This window comes from Podarcis filfolensis, assembly GCF_964270895.1.
Source record: "Podarcis filfolensis genome assembly, chromosome: 16".
NCBI classification, from domain to species: Eukaryota; Metazoa; Chordata; class Lepidosauria; order Squamata; family Lacertidae; genus Podarcis; species Podarcis filfolensis.
The window spans coordinates 24,170,275-24,188,288 of record NC_139620.1 but is presented as its reverse complement, the minus strand read 5'-3'; the positions used below and the strand labels follow the sequence as shown (position 1 = coordinate 24,188,288).

At 50.5% G+C, this 18,014-nt stretch overlaps 2 protein-coding genes across 15 annotated transcripts in view; one reads left to right on the top strand and one right to left on the bottom strand.

Annotated features, from left to right (window-relative positions):
* Nucleotides 1-18,014, top strand: part of SELENOM (selenoprotein M) — a 175,095-nt gene that overhangs the window by 20,315 nt on the left and 136,766 nt on the right. Inside the window, exons 1-5 of one of the 3 annotated variants that reach the window (XM_083590728.1) lie at nucleotides 4,839-5,377; nucleotides 8,339-8,374; nucleotides 8,837-8,871; nucleotides 10,377-10,455; nucleotides 11,815-13,150. In XM_083590728.1, coding sequence (XP_083446854.1) covers nucleotides 5,258-5,377; nucleotides 8,339-8,374; nucleotides 8,837-8,871; nucleotides 10,377-10,455; nucleotides 11,815-12,012 — 468 coding nt within the window. In that variant the 5' untranslated portion in view covers nucleotides 4,839-5,257 and the 3' untranslated portion in view covers nucleotides 12,013-13,150. Of the gene's footprint in view, nucleotides 1-4,838; nucleotides 5,378-8,338; nucleotides 8,375-8,836; nucleotides 8,872-10,376; nucleotides 10,456-11,814; nucleotides 13,151-18,014 lie in introns of those variants that run through there. The other 2 variants (XR_014542459.1, XM_083590729.1) reach the window with 2 other exon arrangements.
* The window catches only part of SMTN (smoothelin), an 80,427-nt gene continuing 76,480 nt past the window's right edge, over nucleotides 14,068-18,014 (bottom strand). For all 12 annotated transcript variants that reach the window (XM_083589917.1, XM_083589911.1, XM_083589920.1 and 9 more), the window contains one exon: nucleotides 14,068-16,241. Coding sequence is in view for 7 of the 12 variants with exons in the window: in XM_083589911.1 (XP_083446037.1) it covers nucleotides 16,091-16,241 (151 nt within the window). In the remaining 5 variants the exon portion in view is untranslated. The remainder of the gene's footprint in view (nucleotides 16,242-18,014) is intronic.

Sequence of the window (18,014 nt, the reverse complement as noted above, 5' to 3'; positions counted from 1 at the left end):
TATGTGGGGCTACCTTGGAAGGTGACCCAGAAACTGCAACTAATCCAGAATTTGGCAGCTAGACTGGTGACTAGGAGTGGCCGCCGAGACCACATAACACCGGTCTTGGAAGACCTACACTGGCTCCCAGTACGTTTCCAAGCACAATTCAAAGTGTTGGTGCTGACCTTTAAAGCCCTAAATGGCCTCGGTCCAGTATACCTGAAGGAGCGTCTCCACCCCCATCGTTCTGCCCGGACACTGAGGTCCAGTGCTGAGGGCCTTCTGGCGGTTCCCTCCCTGCGAGAAGTGAGGTTACAGGGAACCAGGCAGCGGGCCTTCTCGATAGTGGCGTCCGCCCTGTGAAACGCCCTCCCACCAGATGTCAAAGAGAAAAACAACTACTAGACTTTTAGAAGACATCTGAAGGCAGCCCTGTTTAGGGAAGCTTTTAATGTTTAATAGGTTATTGTATTTTAGTGTTCTGTTGGAAGCTGCCCAGAGTGGCTGGGGAAACCCAGCTAGATGGGTGGGGTATAAATAAATTATTATTATTATTATATTATTATAGACTTATAAATCATTTGCAGCTGTTGTATAAGGGATTGCTGTTATGAATGGAATGGAAGTGAAATCAGTAAGATTATGGAACGCAGAAATAAAGTAAATTATCAAACCATCAATTCTAGCACGCGGGTGGGGGGCACCTAAATTATGTAATTGGATATTTGAATAATTGATATTGGGAATTGTTATTGTAATTTGGCATTGATATAATGATATATTTGATATTTGATATATTTGGATTATTATAATTGAGAACTAATAGAATTATTATCAAAAATAAAATTATGCAAATTTCAGAAGACTCCTGGTGTGGCAAAGGTGAAGCACAGCACTTCCCAAATTTTTTTGAGCTTGGGCCTTGCTCCTAAAATAAGAACAGAGGAAGAGTCTGATGGTTCAGGTCATTGACCCACCCTAGTTCAGCATCCTAGTCTCACAGTGGCCGCATCTGACTGTATTAGCACTTTCTCCTCCTGTGGTTTTCAGCAACTGGTATTCAGAAAAATTACTACCTCTGACTGTGGAGGCAGAGCAGAGCCATCACGGCTAGCAGACATCGTTAGTTTTCTCCTCCATCAATTTGTCCAATCCTCTTTTAAAGCCATCAAAGTTGGCCGTCGCTGCCTCCTGTGGGAGGGAGTTCCACAGGAACACACACACAACCCCAGCAGGCTGAAGTACTTTGAACACATGGAAATTCTTGACTTGCAGCTGCAAATAAGATGATCAGAGGAAGCTGCCTGATGCCAATTCAGACCAGTGGTCCATCTAGCTCAGTACTGTCTACACAGACTGGCAGCAGCTCGCCAGGATTTCAGACAGGGAATCCCTTCCAGGCCCACTTGGATGTGCCAGAGATGGCACTTAGGACCTTCTGCATGCAAAACAGATGCTCTACCACTGAGCTATAACCCCTTCCCAACTAGGAACTTGGGAAGATACCTTACACGGAGTCAGACCAGCTGGTCCATCTAGCTCAGTATTGTCTACTCTGACTGGCAGCAGCTCTCAGGATTTCAGGCAGGGTGTCTCCTAGCCTTACCTAGAGATGCTGGGGATTGGACCTGGGACGACCTGCACACAGAGCAGGTGCTCGACACTGCTGTTTTGTTTAAAGCAGGCTTTCCAGAAGCACAAATTCCCCGTCAGACACCCACACTTGGTTTTATTATTACGATTTTTATTAAACGATCACAAAGTGTTACTTTGCTTCTTGCTTACACCCTTTATCCTTGGCTGCTTCTCCATAGGAGTCAGTAATTCTTATCTACTAACTGTACTGTATAGTGATGATTCGTTTCTCCATCTGCCTTCGTTCCGTAACTAACCAGAGCAAAAACAAGGAGGACTTTAATAGGGGGTGTTTGCAAGGATGCAACAAAATGTTACCTGCTCAAAGACGTATAATAATAATAATTTGTTATTTATACCCTGCCCATCTGGCTGAGTCTCCCCAGTCACTCTGGGTGGCTCCCAATCAAGTGTTAAAAACAGTACAGCGTTAAATATTAAAAACTTCCCTGAACAGGGCTGCCTTCAGATGTCTTTTAAAGATAGGATAGCTGCTTATTTCCTTCACATCTGAAGGGAGGGTGTTCCACAGGGCGGGCGCCACTACCGAGAAGGCCCTCTGTCTGGTTCCCTATTACCTCACTTCTCGCAATGAGGGAACTGCCAGAAGGCCCTCGGCGCTGGATCTCAGTGTCAGGGCTGAACGATGGGGGTGGAGACGCTCCTTCAGGTATACTGGGCGGAGGGTGTTTAGGGCTTTAAAGGTCAGCACCAACACTTTGAATTGTGCACTTTGAATTGTATAACAGAAGGTGGAGATTCCGGCCCCACAGAAGAAGGCATTTTGATGTGGTTGCTTTTAAGCATGGAGCACGTTCTGTCCTTATGCAATTTGTGTACATGCTGTTCTTGACATTGCCAGTCATTAAGCACTTAATAAACACATTTGCATACCACACCCACCACCAACCCTTGTTCAAGCTGCACATTATCAGCTTTCCAACTGAACAGCTTTCCTCCCCAGTTCTGCGTTTTCTGCCCAACTGCAGCACACGCTATTTATTTGTTTATTGTGTTGATATCCCAGCTTTGTTTCTCCAGGGAGCTCAAGGCGACCCCTTCCTCATTTAATCCCCACAACAACCCGGCGAGGTAGGTTAGGCTGAGAAGCAGCGACTGGTCTAAAGCACGGGTAGGCAAACTAAGACCCGGGGGCCGGATCCAGCCCAATCACCTTCTAAATCCGGCCAGCGGACAGTCCGGGAATCAGTGTGTTTTTACATGAGTAGAATGTGTCCTTTTATTTAAAATGCATCTCCGGGTTATTTGTGGGGCATAGGAATTTGTTCATTTCCCCCCAAAAAAATATATAGTCTGGCCCCCCACAAGGTCTGAGGGACAGTGGACCGGCCCCCTGCTGAAAATGTTTGCTGACCCCTGGTCTAAAGTCACACCCAGCAAGCTTCATGATGGCCAAGTGGGGATTTGAACCCAGGTCTCTTGGTCCGAGCCTGATACTCTAACTACTGCACCACACTGTCTCTCTTGTGGGGGGGGAGGCGGGGAAACACCATTTCTCTACCACCAAGTTGCAGCCCCTTTTGGGGTGCGATACAGAGTTTGCCGTGTGGAGGTGAAAGGACATTAAATAATGTTTTAGCAAAAGTGCTAACCCCAATATCTTACTGAGCAATGGGGTCTGCATTAGCTGGGAAGAGCAGGTATCGTGCAGCTCTGTGATGAATGCCAGAGATGTACAAAACTGTCATAAAGAATTTTAATAAAAAATTAAGGTCTTATATATATATAATAAATGTTCTTAAATGTACCAACCAAGCATGCGGACATGTCTGGAGCAGCACAGGAAGACCGCCCTGAAACCATTTTGACTCCCAAACTGACCAAGTGTTTCTCTGCAAGGAGGGAGGGGGTGAGGGAACCTTCCCATTGTCTCAGGAATTGGGTAATCACCATCTTAAAGGAATGGCCAGACTACCAGGAAAGGCAATCAGATAAGGCATTATCAGATAACCTGGCAGACAGGAAAAACAACAACATTCGAATTTCTGTTGTAGACCGCCTTTTCTGTGATGTAAGTATGATGTTTGTGGGTGGTGGTCTTGGGTTACACCCCTTCTGTGATGTATGTGTGATGTATGGAGGGATGGTCTTGAGCTCCAGGGCAGGGAATTTAAAATGTCTAAAAGGGCAGGCACACCTTGGTTCTGGGTTACTCCTCCCTCCCTGTTGCAACAGTTCAATAAAGATCAGGCTTACTAGCTGCTTTGCTTCTCAATATTTTCTGGTTGGCCTCTGTTATTTTCTCCGACCGATAGAGAACTTACAAAGGACTCTATAAGGGCTCTTGTGTCTCCCATAAGGGAATAAGGGCAGATTTTGTTTATTACAGAAGGAAGAAGACATTTGAGCATATAAAAAGTTTATTTCCCTCCCACCCACTGAAATCCCAAGGCTTATAAAGAATTTCAGCTCTGGATTATTATTTTTTAAGTTGGAGTAATAAACGAACATAGCTCAGTGTTAGAGCATCTGCTTTGCATGTAGAAGATCTCAGGTTCAATTTGCAATCCCAGACAGCCGCTACCAGTCAGTGCGGAGAATACTGAGCTAGATGGCTGAAGGCCTGATTCAGTAAAAGGCAGCTGCATACCCTCCAACTTTTCTCCAATGAAAATAGGTTAGTCCCATTCCATAATAATAATAATAATTTTACTATTTATACCCCACACATCTTACTGGGTTGTCCCAGCCACTCCAGGCAGCTTCCAACGTATAGAAAAACATAATAAAACATTAAACAGTTTAAAAAAAAAATTCCCTATACAGGATTGCCTTCAGACGGCTCAGGGGTCGGATAACTCCATACCCTCCAATGAAAATGGGGACATTTTCACACCCTCTAACATTTCTCTAATGAAAATAGGGACAGCCAAGGAATAGTGGAATCAAATCAGAAACCGGGATAGCATCTCTAAATCAGGGACGTCCCTGGAAAATAGGGACACTTGGAGGGTCTGCAACTGCCTGCGTTCCTAACGAAGAGATGTAAAGCGGCGTAGCGGTTAAACTTTAAAGCCTCGAATTGAGGCCAAATCCACACGACGCCGTTCAAAGCGCGTCCAGCATACATTGAAAGCGCACGGCTCTCTCGCAACGAATCTTGGGAGCTGTAGTTTGTTAAGGGTCCTAGGAATTGTCATCTGCCAAGGGGCAACTACAGCTCCCAGGAAACCTCGGGGTAAGGCGTGTGGTTTCGTTGTGCGCGGCAGGCGCCTTCAATTTGCAGGATGCTCCATCATGAGACCAAACGTATTGCGAAAGCATCGGGCCTCTGAGCATGTGCAGAGAGTAAGCAGCGCTAGTAGCACTGTGCAAGCAGCCGGGTAGGGGACACTCAGGTCCTCCGAGGTGTCCCCGTCGCCGATCCTCATTTTCCTTTGGAGAGCCGCTAATCCCCGAGCTCCGCCTTGCCCTGCCCAGATGATGCTCCTCCCTGGAGAGCCGGGCGGCGGCGGGGCGAGGCTTGCCGGCCGAGGTTCCTCCGCCTTCCCTTCGCGGGGGCCGCGCCCGATCTGACGTGGCAGCGGCTCCAGCAAGCCGGAGGCCGCCGCGTCCGGAGCGCAGAGCGCACAGCCAAGAGCGCAGAGCGCAGCGCGCGTCGCTGGAGTGAAGGTGCCCGATGGCACGTCCGCGCTTCGTGCTGCTGGTGGCGCTGGTGGTGCTCTCGGGATCAGGGCTGCTCCGCGGCTACGAGCCGGATTGGCGCCGCCTGGAGGGCCTGGCGAGAGGGAAAGTGGAGGTGAGGCCGAGCCCGGAGGGCGTAGGGAGCTGGGTGCCTTAGAGCATGTGCAGAGGGCATGATGCGCCGGGGCCCGCCAGCTCCCTGGACTGAAGTCCCCACCCCAAGCAAATGTCTCCCCACCATTTGGCAGATGAAGCGTGAAATGCGCTGGGCAGCCTTGAGAGAAGCGCTGGCCTTCAGCCGGAGCTTAGCCTCCCTCGCAAGTGAGGCTCTGTGAACAGGCGGCAGTCACCGCCGCAAGCATTTGAAATGCGGGCGGGACATTAGAAAGAATTAAGGATGTAGCGTGTGTGTTGTTTTTTAATGTTGCTGCTGTTGTTGAAAGGCAGTCTGTGGGGGAGGGTCGTAAAAAAAAGAGAAAAGTGATATTTGCAACAGATCACGCCAAACAACTATTAAGCCTAGCATCAGACAGAGATTGCGCAGAGCTTCCAAGAAGGATGTCTGTCTTGTCTTAGCTGTTCTTTTGCTATTCAGAGGTATACTGCCCTGGCATGTGGATTTTCTATTTTACCATCATTCAGAGGGATATACCGTGGTACCTCGGGTTACAGACGCTTCAGGTTACAGATGCTTCGGGTTACAAACTTCACTAACCAGGAAGTGGTTGCTCCAGGTTAAGAACTTTGCCTCAGGATAAGAATGGAAATCACACACCAGCAGCAGCAGCAGGAGGCCCCATTAGCAAAAGCACGCCTCAGGTTAAGAACCGTTTCAGAACGGACCTCTGGAACAAATTAAGTTCTTAACCCAAGGTACCACTGTACGGGGTTACCCTAGTTGAAGCTTAGAGCAGGGCTTCCCACAGTGTAGTCTGCAGGCCATTGGTGGACCATAATTTACCATGTCTTCGAAGAACACTTACAGCTGGAATTCAGATTGCTGTACTCTGGTTGTCCTCTGGGACTCCCTGCCACAAGAGGCAGTGATGACCACTAACTTGGATGGCTTTCAAGGAAGACTAGACAAATTCATGGAGGAGAGAGAGGGCTATTGATGGCTACTAGCCACAATGGCTCTGCTCTGCTTCCACGGTCAGAGGCAGCGATGCTACTGAATCCATCCCAGTTGCTGGAAACCACAGGAGGGGAGAATTGCTCTTGTGCTCAGGTTCTTCTTAGCGTTCTTAATGCTTCTGAACACCAGTTTGCATCTAGCACAGTGCAACAGAATTGCTGAAACAGGAGGGGAAAGTCATCTTCTAAAACCCTCTGCAATTTACAGGTGGTCTGGGGCATGGGGGGGTGCAGTTTGAGAACCACGGGCTTAGAGGACTAAGGAGAAATCTGGTGCTATTCCCACACATTCCCAAGTCTGTCCTTGTAGCCATTTTATTTTAGAGGCGGGAGGGGAATCTAACAAAGCCCATTTATCCCTGAAGATGACGTGGTTGCATTGGTGGGGGGTTGTTTTTCAATCTGCTAACAGGTGGCCTTGGGCACACCTGCCGCAGCAGGTTCTGACAAGCCCTTGGAAAGGATTGTCAAGGGAACGGGGGGCCGGGGAACAGCTGTTTTTTCATGGTGGAAGGGAAAGGCTGCAGAGGGTGAATGTATTTGTGGGGTTGTCAACAAGTTTCCTGGGACGCAGGTGGCGCTGTAGGGAGCATAGGACTTGACGATCAGAAGGTCAGTGGTTTGAATCCCCATGACGGAGTGAGCTCCCGTTGCTCGGTCCCTTCTGCCAACCTAGCAGTTCAAAAGCACGTCAAAGTGCAAGTAGATAAATAGGTACCGCTCTGGCGGGAAGGTAAACAGCGTTTCCATGCCCTGCTCTAGTTCGCCAGAAGTGGTTTAGTCATGCTGGCCACATGACCTGGAAGCTGTACGCCGGCTCCCTCGGCCAATAAAGCGAGATGAGTGCCGCAACCCCAGAGTCAGCCACGGCTGGACCTAATGGTCAGGGGTCCCTTTACCTTTACCTTTACAACAAGTGTCCTGGGCTAGCAGAGGTTTCTCCAATAGCATCATAGAAACATGGAATTGTAGAGTTGGAAGGGACCCTGAGGAGCATCTAGTCCCCTTGGTGTCCCATACGGGGATCAAACCTGCAAACCTGGCGTTACCAGCACCACGCTCTAACCAACTGAGCTGGACTCCCAACTCCCCATCAGACCCAGAAACCATCACAGTCAATGGCCAAGGACAGTGGGAGTTGACAACACAAGAAGAGAGCACTCACCCATCCTTCAGTTTCCAGCCATTGCTGTCTCCAACTGTGGAGGCAGAGCACAGTCATTATGCCTAGTAGCCGTTGTTCCAGAGATTTAATTATGTGTTCCATCAATAAGCCCTTTCTTTTATCTGTCCTGACTCTTCCAACTTTCAGCTTCATTTGATGCCCACCATTTTCTCTAGCCACTTTCTCCACACCAGGCAAAGGCAAACTCGGCCCTCCAGATGTTTTGGGACTACAACTCCCATCATCCCTAGCTAACAGGACCAGTGGTCAGGGATGATGGGAGTTGTAGTCCCAAAACATCTGGAGGGCCGAGTTTGCCTATGCCTGCTCCACACCATGAATTTTTTAAATAAACTTTTATTGTGTCTTTCCATTTCTCTGAGCTAGAGCCCCCAAAGCTGCAGGGCTTTCCTCAAAGGGCAATCACTCCATCCCCTTTATCGTTTTGGTTGCCCTGACCTGGGATAGCTCAGTCGGTAGAGCAGGAAACTCTTAATCTCAGGGCTGTGGGTTTGAGCCCCACATTGTGTAAAAGATTTCTGCACTGCAGGGAGTTGGACTAGATGACTCTTGTGGTCCCTTCCAACTCTACAATTCTATAAAGGAGAATTGAATTTTTTGCTGTCTGGCTGATGAGCTGTTGGGAGTTGGGTGTCGGGCAACATCTGGAGGTCTGCAGGCTCCTCGTCCATCCACTGCATGAATCGAGTCTGGATTTCTTGGGAAGTGTGTTTGTGTCTGATGGTGTATTCATATTCTGTTTTCTCCCTTTTAAAGAGCTGTGGGGGATGACGGCTGAACCGCCTGCCAGAGGTAAGTGTCACTTCGTTCCTGCTCGCCAACACCTATCACTCACTTCCCCTGGGTGAAGAAGTGCTGCAACGGCTCATAAGACAGAAGGCAGGGAGCCCAACAGTAGGTGGCGTCAGACAGCCAACAACAGGCAGAACCCAACACATTCTAGGTTTTCCCCCCATCCTCCTCCCTGCCAGAATGGAGATGGAGGAGAAAGAAACTGACAGGCATCGCCACCTCCTAGACTGACTGAAAGTAGGGAGGCAGGAAGGTGGGGACTGCCTGAAAGCAGTCTGGGGTTGGTGGGGCAAGATAGGGAGGGCATTCCACAACCGGGGAGCCACCACCGGAAAGGCCCTGTCAGCAACAAAGCCTCGCCTGTTGATTGTAGGTTCCGAGAATAAACTGGGCTGGTGGGGCAGGGGGAGCCGTCTTAGTCCATGTGTAATATTTGCATCTCATTCATTTTTCTCCCCTTAGGCGAAGGCCTTCATCAATGAGGACTTGCCTCTGTAGTATCCTTTTTGTATGTTTGTGCAGGGCCTAAGCATTGGAGGTGGGGGAGGTAAAAGGGGGACATTAGCAGGGTCCCCAGGTAGCAAGCCCATCACCCCCAAATTATTTATTTATCCTCTGGCCCAGGAGCCCAAACTTGAGAAATTCTGAACTGCTGAGCCTGATGCCCTTTAGGATGCCGCCTGGGGCTGACGAGGACCATAATCCAAAACCTCTGGACAGGGCTGTCTTAAGCATATGCGGCGTCGGGGTGCAAAGATCTGCCTGGCACCCCCCCAGGTTGCCCAGTCCCAGGCACGCAGGAGAGCGGAGCCAGCCAGCCGCCTCAGCGTGGCTTGGTCGCCCCCGAACTCACGGAGCAGAGTCACCCACAGAAGAGCACTCTGACCAACGGGTGGGCTCTTCCCTGGATTCAACTCTCTTTTTTTCCCCAAAATTTTTTTTATTCGTTTTATAACACAAATAAACAACACAAACAGAAAAACAAACAATACAAACAGATTCTTGTCTTATCCTTATTTTTCCTAAACATTGTTAGGTGGGCTTCCCCAAGTCCTCTCTATCTGATTTCCATTTTACCTCATCTTTAGCAGTTTACATACCATAATTTCTAACCATTTTTTAAAATCACCCTTACTTTAACCATAAAAAACCTTCACATTTTATCACTTACAAATAATACTATTTTAAAATACACTGTCTTCTATCCCTACAGCCTAAATCCACTTCCAAAGCTATTCTAAGATTCCCTGGACTCAACTCTCGGGCCCCGGACTCTCAGCCTGGTGCCCTTGAGAGCCCGGCACCAAGGGGCCCCGCACCGTTAGCGCCTATGGGTAAGATGGCCCTGCCTCTGGAGGGCACCAGGTTGGCAGTCTAACCAGGGATCTGATTTGCTAGACCTGCTGGCCAACGCAACAGAACTTGGGTGTCCTCACTCACTCTTGCCTGAAACCCCTGGAGAGATGCTGCCAGTCAGTGTAGACAGTTAGAGACTGAAGATATCCTGGCAATAGAACAAGTGGGCTTCCGACCCGGAAGGTCCACGATAGATCACTGTCTAACGTTACAACATCTCATCGACAAATACAAATCAGGAGGGCAGGCCTCACTATACACTGTCTTCGTCGACCTAAAAGCAGCATTTGATAGTCTCCAGAACCAGACTCTGGGACAGACTACAAGGTACCAATATAGATAGAAGGCTCCTGCTCTTAATTCAGGCACTGCACGCAAACACGGCTCTTAAGAGTCAGGTGCAGCCTTCTACGACACCCAACGGACCCTATTAAAACCTTCAAAGGAGTCAGGCAAGGGTGCCTATTGGCCCCTCTACTATTTAATTTCTATCTAAATAACTTAGTATCTGCACTCAATGACTCAGAACTCCACCCGCCGAAGCTTGCTTGCAGTGTAGACAATATTGAGCTAGATGAGCCAGTGGTCTGGCTCTGTTAGGCAGCTTCCTTCGCCCATACCCTTCCTCCTTAACCGACTTTTCCAGCCACAACCTTGACATGAAGCACCTCGCTGGAGCAGACCCCGAACTCATCCTGTTGAACTCACACTACAGGGAGCTGGAGGTGAGAGGGAGTTTTGATCTCCCCACACTGGTGTGACCCACCAGAGGATTTTTAGCTACAGGCAGAACTGGTAGATGTGATGCTCTTCAAGGAATATGCAATTTCAGGAATAGTTTTGCTTGCGTTTCTGAATCGAACATGTAGGGCCCGCAAGAAAATGTTGCAGCGCAGCGGCAAGAATCCATCTCCCTAAGAATCATGGGGGTTTCTTTTGAAATCTTATTTTTCAAGGAGGTTTCAATGGCATTGAAGGGATGCTTGAAAGTATATGGGCAGCAGGTTGGTAAATCACAGCCAGATTGGTTATTTTTGTCCGGCAAGCCAGCGAGTGGGACTTTTAATTCCTCCTCCGCTGGACTAGCAAGATTAAGTTGCATAGCACTTTAAAAGCTCCAGGAATATTCAAAAGTAGAGGGACTGGGAGCAGCAGGCCTTTGGGGGCTTGTCTTCAGGAATCCATCTGCCAGATTTCAGCCATGGGCAGGTAAGATGCAAATCTTGCTCTGTGGTGCTTAACAGGCTAATTAATGTGCTGCTCACACAGCAAAGGAGCAAAGGTCCGTCAAATATGGGTGTAGCCAGAATTTATGGCGGGGGTGGGGCAGGATACACACCTGTCCTCATCCTGTCTTAGCAGATTCGGAATGAAACATCTCAGCAAGAGTTGTTTCAAGTTACTTTCCTTTGACCTCAAGCGTTCAGAAAAATCCGTCAAAATCTCCAGCCATTTGAAAACCAGGAAGTTAAATTAAAAAATTAACATCCGGGAGTAGCTTTCATGCAGTTAACGAGTCTATTTTCCAAAATTACATAGAGCATGCCTTTTTAACCTTATTTTTTAAAAGCTAAACTAAAACAAGTTTTCTTGGCTTTGCTGAAAACCTTTTCAGCTATTCCTTCTCTCATTTCTTTTTTTCCAATGCAGTTTTTCTGTGTGCACTCAGTAAGCATAGGCAATTTCTACTTTTAGGTTTTTTTATTTACTTACTTGATGGGGGGCGCAGCTGTCCCCTGGCTATGCCCATGGGTCCAATGCCATCTGCATTTGGATATGCTGGCACCAATCCAGCTGGGTCTCAGCATGTTGTTGCCACCTGCAAGTCTCTGGTTGACCAGGGGAAGAAGGACTATGGCTCTATGCTAGGACATCTGCTTTGCTTGCAGAAGGTCCCCGTTTCAATTCTCACTAGCATCTCCAGGTAGGGCAGGGACGGTCTTTGGTCTGAAGCCCTGGGGTGCTGCTGCCCATCAGTGTAGCTCAGAGGTAGAGCATCTGCCAGCCTGTGTAAGCAGCACTGAGCTAGGTTGACCAATCCCCTGACTTGGCCTAAGGCAGCGCCTTATGCTTTTATTTTGCAGAGAATTCCACTGAGCGATATGTCCCGCAAAGAAATCAACGAGCTGGTGCAGAAGCTGGGCTTCTACCGGAAGGAGAAACCCGACTCGCCTGTCCCCAAAGAGTTCCAGCTTGCTCCTGCCCGGCCGCCCCCTGGTTCGGAAGGCACCAAGGGAGAGCATGTGGCAGAGAGCAAAGGGGCTGCAGTTGGAGAACTCTAGATCTGTTGTGCTCTTAAAAACCTCAGGGGTGTCTTGTGTGCGAGTGTGTGCAAGGGTTGAGAGCGTGGCTCATGTTTTAATACATTCGCAAGCATAGCTGTACCGGTGGGTGTGCATGGTAGGATATGTGGCCTGGGCTGTAGAATTAATCCTTTTTAAAAAAAAAAAAAGAAAACACAAGTTTCTAGACCTCATGGTTGGAAAGGTGTACTTGAAAGCGTCTGGGCAGTGCCTGCTGATATCCTGAGAGGCCCGAAGAGGGCTGCACTAAATGACTCTTTAGGTCCCTTTCAAATCTACAATTTTATGAAGATTTGCAGCGGTCTTGAGTGCGGAGGTCTGCTCCTCAACCCCCCACCAGCAAAAATAGCAAGATACGTATATACAAAAAACTAATATGCCACATTTGCAGGATATGCAACCAAATGCAACGTCCCCTCGTTGCAGAAATTTGGATTTTATTCTTTAGTTTGTTCTAGAGTAAAGGGCACACACTGCCCTGTCTGTGGAATGTGAGTAAAAAGTGGTGCAGAAGAAGCTGTGATCTGGGGTGTGGATTCGGGGGGAAAGTGTGCTCTCCCCACTGCCTGGGGAAACAGAGCCAGACCTGGACCAGATCACCTTGAGTCCCACCTTGGTCTGCGCACCATTTCTGTCTAGATTCATTCGATCATGCATAGCCCAGTCAGAAAGTTTGGCTCCGTGCCGCTTTGTATAGCTCAGAGACCGGGAACTGTGGCCTTCCAGGTGTTGCTGGATTCCTCGCCCCTCTCCCCCCCCCCTCAAGTTTTAGTTTTGGTGGCTGAGGGGAGCTGGAGACCACCAACATCCAGAGGGGGCCACAGGTTCTTCCCTCCTGCTTTCGGTTCAGACCACACTCCCTAGCTGCTGTTCCTTGCTCCAGGCCATAAGCAAGCCTTCGTGTTTTTCTGCACCTGTGCCCCGTCTGCATGAGACAGGATGATACCCTCGGCTGAAAGCTCTTGGTGCCCAGGGTGGATAGTCAGTGTCCCATCAGGCTTCGGAGCACAGCGCGCTAAGGAACACGAGCTCAGTCACCCACCCTGCAAACAACAACAACAGCCACAGCCACCCTCTTGCAGTTGTGCCTAGAAACAGTAAAGTCTTTTACATCCACTCTGCCGGTATCTGTGTGTCTGTTGCTGGATAATTAGAAGTCCCAGGCTGAACTGGTCAAGGTGTTTCCCTGGGTCCTCGCCCCATCCCACCCTCAGAAACTCACTGTGATGAGGTGGCGAGGTGACCTTTTTCTTCCTTGAAGAGCACGAGGAGCTGAAGTAGTTGGAAGTTGCAGCCTTTCTCAACCTGTGGGTCCCCAGATGTTGTTGAACTACAACTCCCATCACCCCTAGCTAGCAAGGCCAGAGCTCAGGGATGATGGGAGTTGTAGTCCAACAACATCTGGGGGCCCACAGGTTGAGAACCGCTGTCTAGAGACACTGTCCTGCCTCATCTGAGCAGCATGTTGAGTTGCTGGGAGAAGAAGTATAATCGCATCCCTCAGCCGTGCGCTGTCCCCTGCTAGTGAGGGAGGCAGGTGGAGGTCAAGACTCAAGGTGGTGGTGGCGCCCAGGCTCGAGGCGTGCACCCACCCATGCCCAGCTGCTATTCTGCAGTTCCGCGCCGCATGGAGGCGCCGGTTAGGAAGCACAGTCCTTGCCTTAGGGGGAACAATGGTTTCCATGCCCCGAGTGTTGGCAACCCATGCTACACCACTGCTGCTAACCCGCCTCACAGGGTTGTTGTGAGGATAAAATGGTTCGTGTGAGGTCCTTGGAGGAAAAGGTGGGGTGTAAATGCAATGACAGGAATACAAACTCCCCTAATCCCTGACCACTAGGCCAAAGCTGACGGAAGCCGGGAATCCAGCAACATCTCAGTGGCTCAAGAGGTACCCAGATCCTGCTGCACACCAGCCTGCCGCTGGCATTCTCAAACGGCTGGAAGGCGCCAAGTTGCGCTAGGTGTACGCTAACCTTAAAAGGACCGAGCCCTGGAGGTCGGAGGACAGTACGAAGCAGAAATGGCCGTCAAAACAGTCTATCCAAACTTTTATTGTCTTGCTGGTGCCTACATAAACATCCTCGTGCTAGTGCAAGAACCGTTACAATCGGGCGCGTGGCTGAGTGCTGAGAGCGGTGTCAGAGGAGCACATCCCGCTGTCCGTCCCTCGCTCCAGGCTCCAGTCGTTCTCAGCTGGCTCATCTGCCCCAACCTTCCCGTATTAATCAGGCCCTCAAAAGGGAAGGAGACTTGTGCAAAGGGCTGAAGGCTGATGCGCTGGGAACTCCCAGGAACAGAGCGGACATTGCTCGATGGTGCATAGGCAGGAGAGCTGTTCCATACAGAGAGGCCACACCAGTGAAACCCACATGGTTTTCCCCCCCTCTCCTGCCATGTCTAAGCACCCAGAGTTGACCACAATCGCTCCTGGGCTGGCAGAGCCATGGGTGAATACACACATAGGGCACATGGATGGGCAATACTTGATTTCAGCAAACTGGTGGCCAAGAGATGGGAACTGGCATGCCCTGTGCTTGCAAGGGAGCCTCTGAGCTGGTGCAGAGTGTGCCCTTCACCACCACCATCCAGACAGGGAACACAGTTTGTTTCTCTAATAAAAAATTCTCTAAAAAAAATGTGTCCTCTCTACCCCAAGCAGCAAAGAAATCCACATCTCTGTCCAGTTACCCCACAACTTCAAAAACTGCACTTTTCTAAATGAGCTGATTTCAGGAGGCGTTTCGGTCAGGATTCAGGGGTGGCCCTGAGGTCTCCTCCTATCCCTCATCCAGCTTTCACCCTTTCTTGGCCAGGAAAGAAGCTATTTGCCATCTGAAAAAGCCTTGCTTCTCCTACCCACTGGTGTCAGCAGGGTTCAATCCAGAGGAGGCGCAGTCCCAGCCCAGTGGGGCCTGTGCACTACATTTATAATTTGGTTCCTCTTCTGGAAGTGTGGGGAGGGGGGCACGAGGAAAGTGCAAGACCTCTGCCTCTAAGGTGGTGAAGGAAGAGAGGCCTCTGCCATAGCTCAGCGGTAGAGAATCTGTTTTGCATGCAGAATGTCCCAGGTTCAAGCCCCAGGCAGGGCTGGGGGAGTGTCTCCCTATCAAAAATCCTAGAGAGCCACTGCCAGTCAGTGTAGACAATACTGAGCTAGATGGACCAACAGAAGCAGTATAGTAAAAGGCTGCATTCAGCTTTATGGCAGGACATCTGCTTGGCACGCAGAAGGTCCCAGGTTCAAGTCCCGGCAGCGTCTCCAGCTAGGGCTGCAAATGTCTCCTGAAAGCCTAGAAAGCCACTCGCAAGTCATGGTTGCCAATACTAAGGTAGAAAGGACCAGCGGTTTGGCTCGACAGAAGGTAGCTATCTATGTTCCTAACGCCTGGTGGGGGGACACCTATAACCTGCTGAGCAGGCTCTGCACTTGCAACGATCATCGCAGTTCAAGGATTTGGGGGAGGTGGGAAGCAGGGACGAGTTAAGGTCTGCACACACAGACAACAACGGTCCCCCTCCCTTTTTAGCGCGCTCCAGCATTTAGCCATTCAAAGGTACAGACAAGACGCGTGGTCAGTCAATCACACCTGCACAGGTCTCTGCCCGTTATGCTGCTCGGCCGTGCACGATGCAAAAAAAGGGAGTTTCGAAAAAGGAGGAAACGGGAATAACTTACAGTAAATAACGACAACGACAACAATAATATAAAAAGCACGTGCGGATGAGAAGGGCAGTCCCGGTTCTCTCCGTAGAGCGGTCTAAGCTCGGCCGGTCCCCTCCAAACCGGCCTGGATTGCCAACTGCCCAGCCTGCTGTAGCGGGGTGTGGGGGGGGGTGTTGGTTCCTCTTGCCTTTTTGCTGCTGGTGGCTCCTGCCCATAGTAAGAGTTCTCTGAAAGCAGGGAGGGAGGGGGGGCTGCAGGAACACGGATCGGGACCAGAGGAGCAAGCCTTTCCCCTGCTGCCGCACCTGGGGTGGGTGGGTTGGTGGGGGACAGGCTAGGCTGGATGTTTCGGAGGGAAGGGTGGGGGTGAGGGGGGGCGGGAGAGGAAGGCTAGAAGCGCTGCTGCCTCATCTGGAGCTCGTGGCGCCGCAGGTGGTTGTAGAGGGACTGCACGTAGGTGAAGACGCACTTGGCGTCGGGACGTTTCCCCATGATCATCATGTCTTCCACGTCCACCAAGGGCACGCAGTCCACAAGCACCCTGCAAAAGGGGGAGGGAGAGAAAGGGGGAGAGTAAGTGGTCAAGGTCAAGGTCCCCTGGACAGTTAAGTCCAGTCAAGGGCGACTATGGGGTTGCGGCGCTCATCTCGCTTTCAGGCCGAGGGAGCTGGCGTTTGTCCACAGACAGCTTTCCGGATCATGTGGCCAGCATGACCAGGGACAGAGGAAGAAGAAGAGTTTGGATTTGATATCCCGCTTTATCACTACCCAAAGGAGTCTCAAAGCGGCTAACATTCTCCTTTCCCTTCCTCCCCCACAACAAACACTTTGTGAGGTGAGTGGGGCTGAGAGACTTCAGAGAAGTATGACTAGCTCAAGGTCACCCAGGAGCTGCATGTAGAGGAGCAGGGAAGCGAACCCGGTTCACCAGATTACGAGTCCACCGCTCTTAACCACTACACCACACTGGGGGGTGCGGTAGGTGCGGCCTGCTCCGGGTGTGAACACTGAGGGCGGGTGATAAAATGCTGGGCAGCACTCACCTCAGGGCCTGCAGCGCGCCCGAGCCACGTGTCTCTCTTGGGAGAGATGTGGTGGCCTGGGTGCCCGCAGGCTCCACGCTGCCCAAATGGTCCACCTGCTGCCTCCCCCCACAGCTGTAGGACGGCTGAGTGGGAGGAGGCAGTCAGACTCCAGAGGCCCCACCGTGTACCGCACACCAATCCAGGCTCCCGAGTGGCTTCCTCCACTGTTGAGCATGACCAAACCGCTTCTGGTGCAATGAAACACCATGACAGAAACCAGAGCACACAGAAACATCATTTACCTTCCTTCCTGCCGCAGCAGTACCTATTTATCTACTTGCACTGGCGTGCTTTCGAACTACTAGGTTGGCAGGAGCTGGGACAGAGCAACAGGAGCTCACTCTGTTGCGGGGATTTGAATCACCAACCTTCTGATCGGCAAGCCCAAGAGGCTCAGTGGTTTAGACTGATTCCTCCCCCCCCCCCCGCCTCCAGACCCATAAACTAACCCCACGTTGTACTGCAGGTTCGCAACAACAACTACCAGCACTTATCCCCGCCCCTCGGGGCTTGGGTGCAAATCCTAGGAAGTAACTACCCAGGTTTTCCCACCGTTATTCATTTCTGTAAGAACAGCCCTTGCATGGGTGGGGAGAATGCAGAGCCCCCACCCCAGAGATAACCTGGGGATGTCAAAGGAGCCATCGGTTATTGCAAACGGCAAGGAAACCTTTGATCCTGAAAAGAGAAAAGTTGCCCCTTCAGGAGTCTAGCCAGAACAACACTTGAGAGGGCTGCTAGCGTCTCGTTTTGAAAGTGTGAGCAGCCGCCTGGTGTTTATAACTTTTTGCAAAAGATCTTTCTTTTAGTGCAGGGGAGCCCTATATTGATGCTCCAAGAACAGTTTGCGCCTGTGAAGAAGCTGGTTTGGCCAGTGTGAGGACAGGATGCTGGATTAATTGGACCCTGGGCCTGATCCGACACGTTTCCACTTACACTCTTAATGCCCACCTTCAATGCCAAGACCCAGGACCTTGCATCAGCTTTGCGCTGGTTTCCCGCCCGGCCTCCCCAGTCCTCAGCCTCGGGGTCAAGCGTGTGCAGAAGGGCTGGGGGTGTGGGTGCATAGGGAGGTAAACGCGAGGTTTAATGGGCTCCCTCCTCTCAGCAGCCTCAGCAATGGAAAATCTCCTGAGCAAGCCAGTGTGCCCTTATAAAGCCTTTGTTTAGCCTGTGTGATGGGCTGTTGTACCCAGTGTCCCGGGAGAACGAGGCTCTAGGGAGGCAAA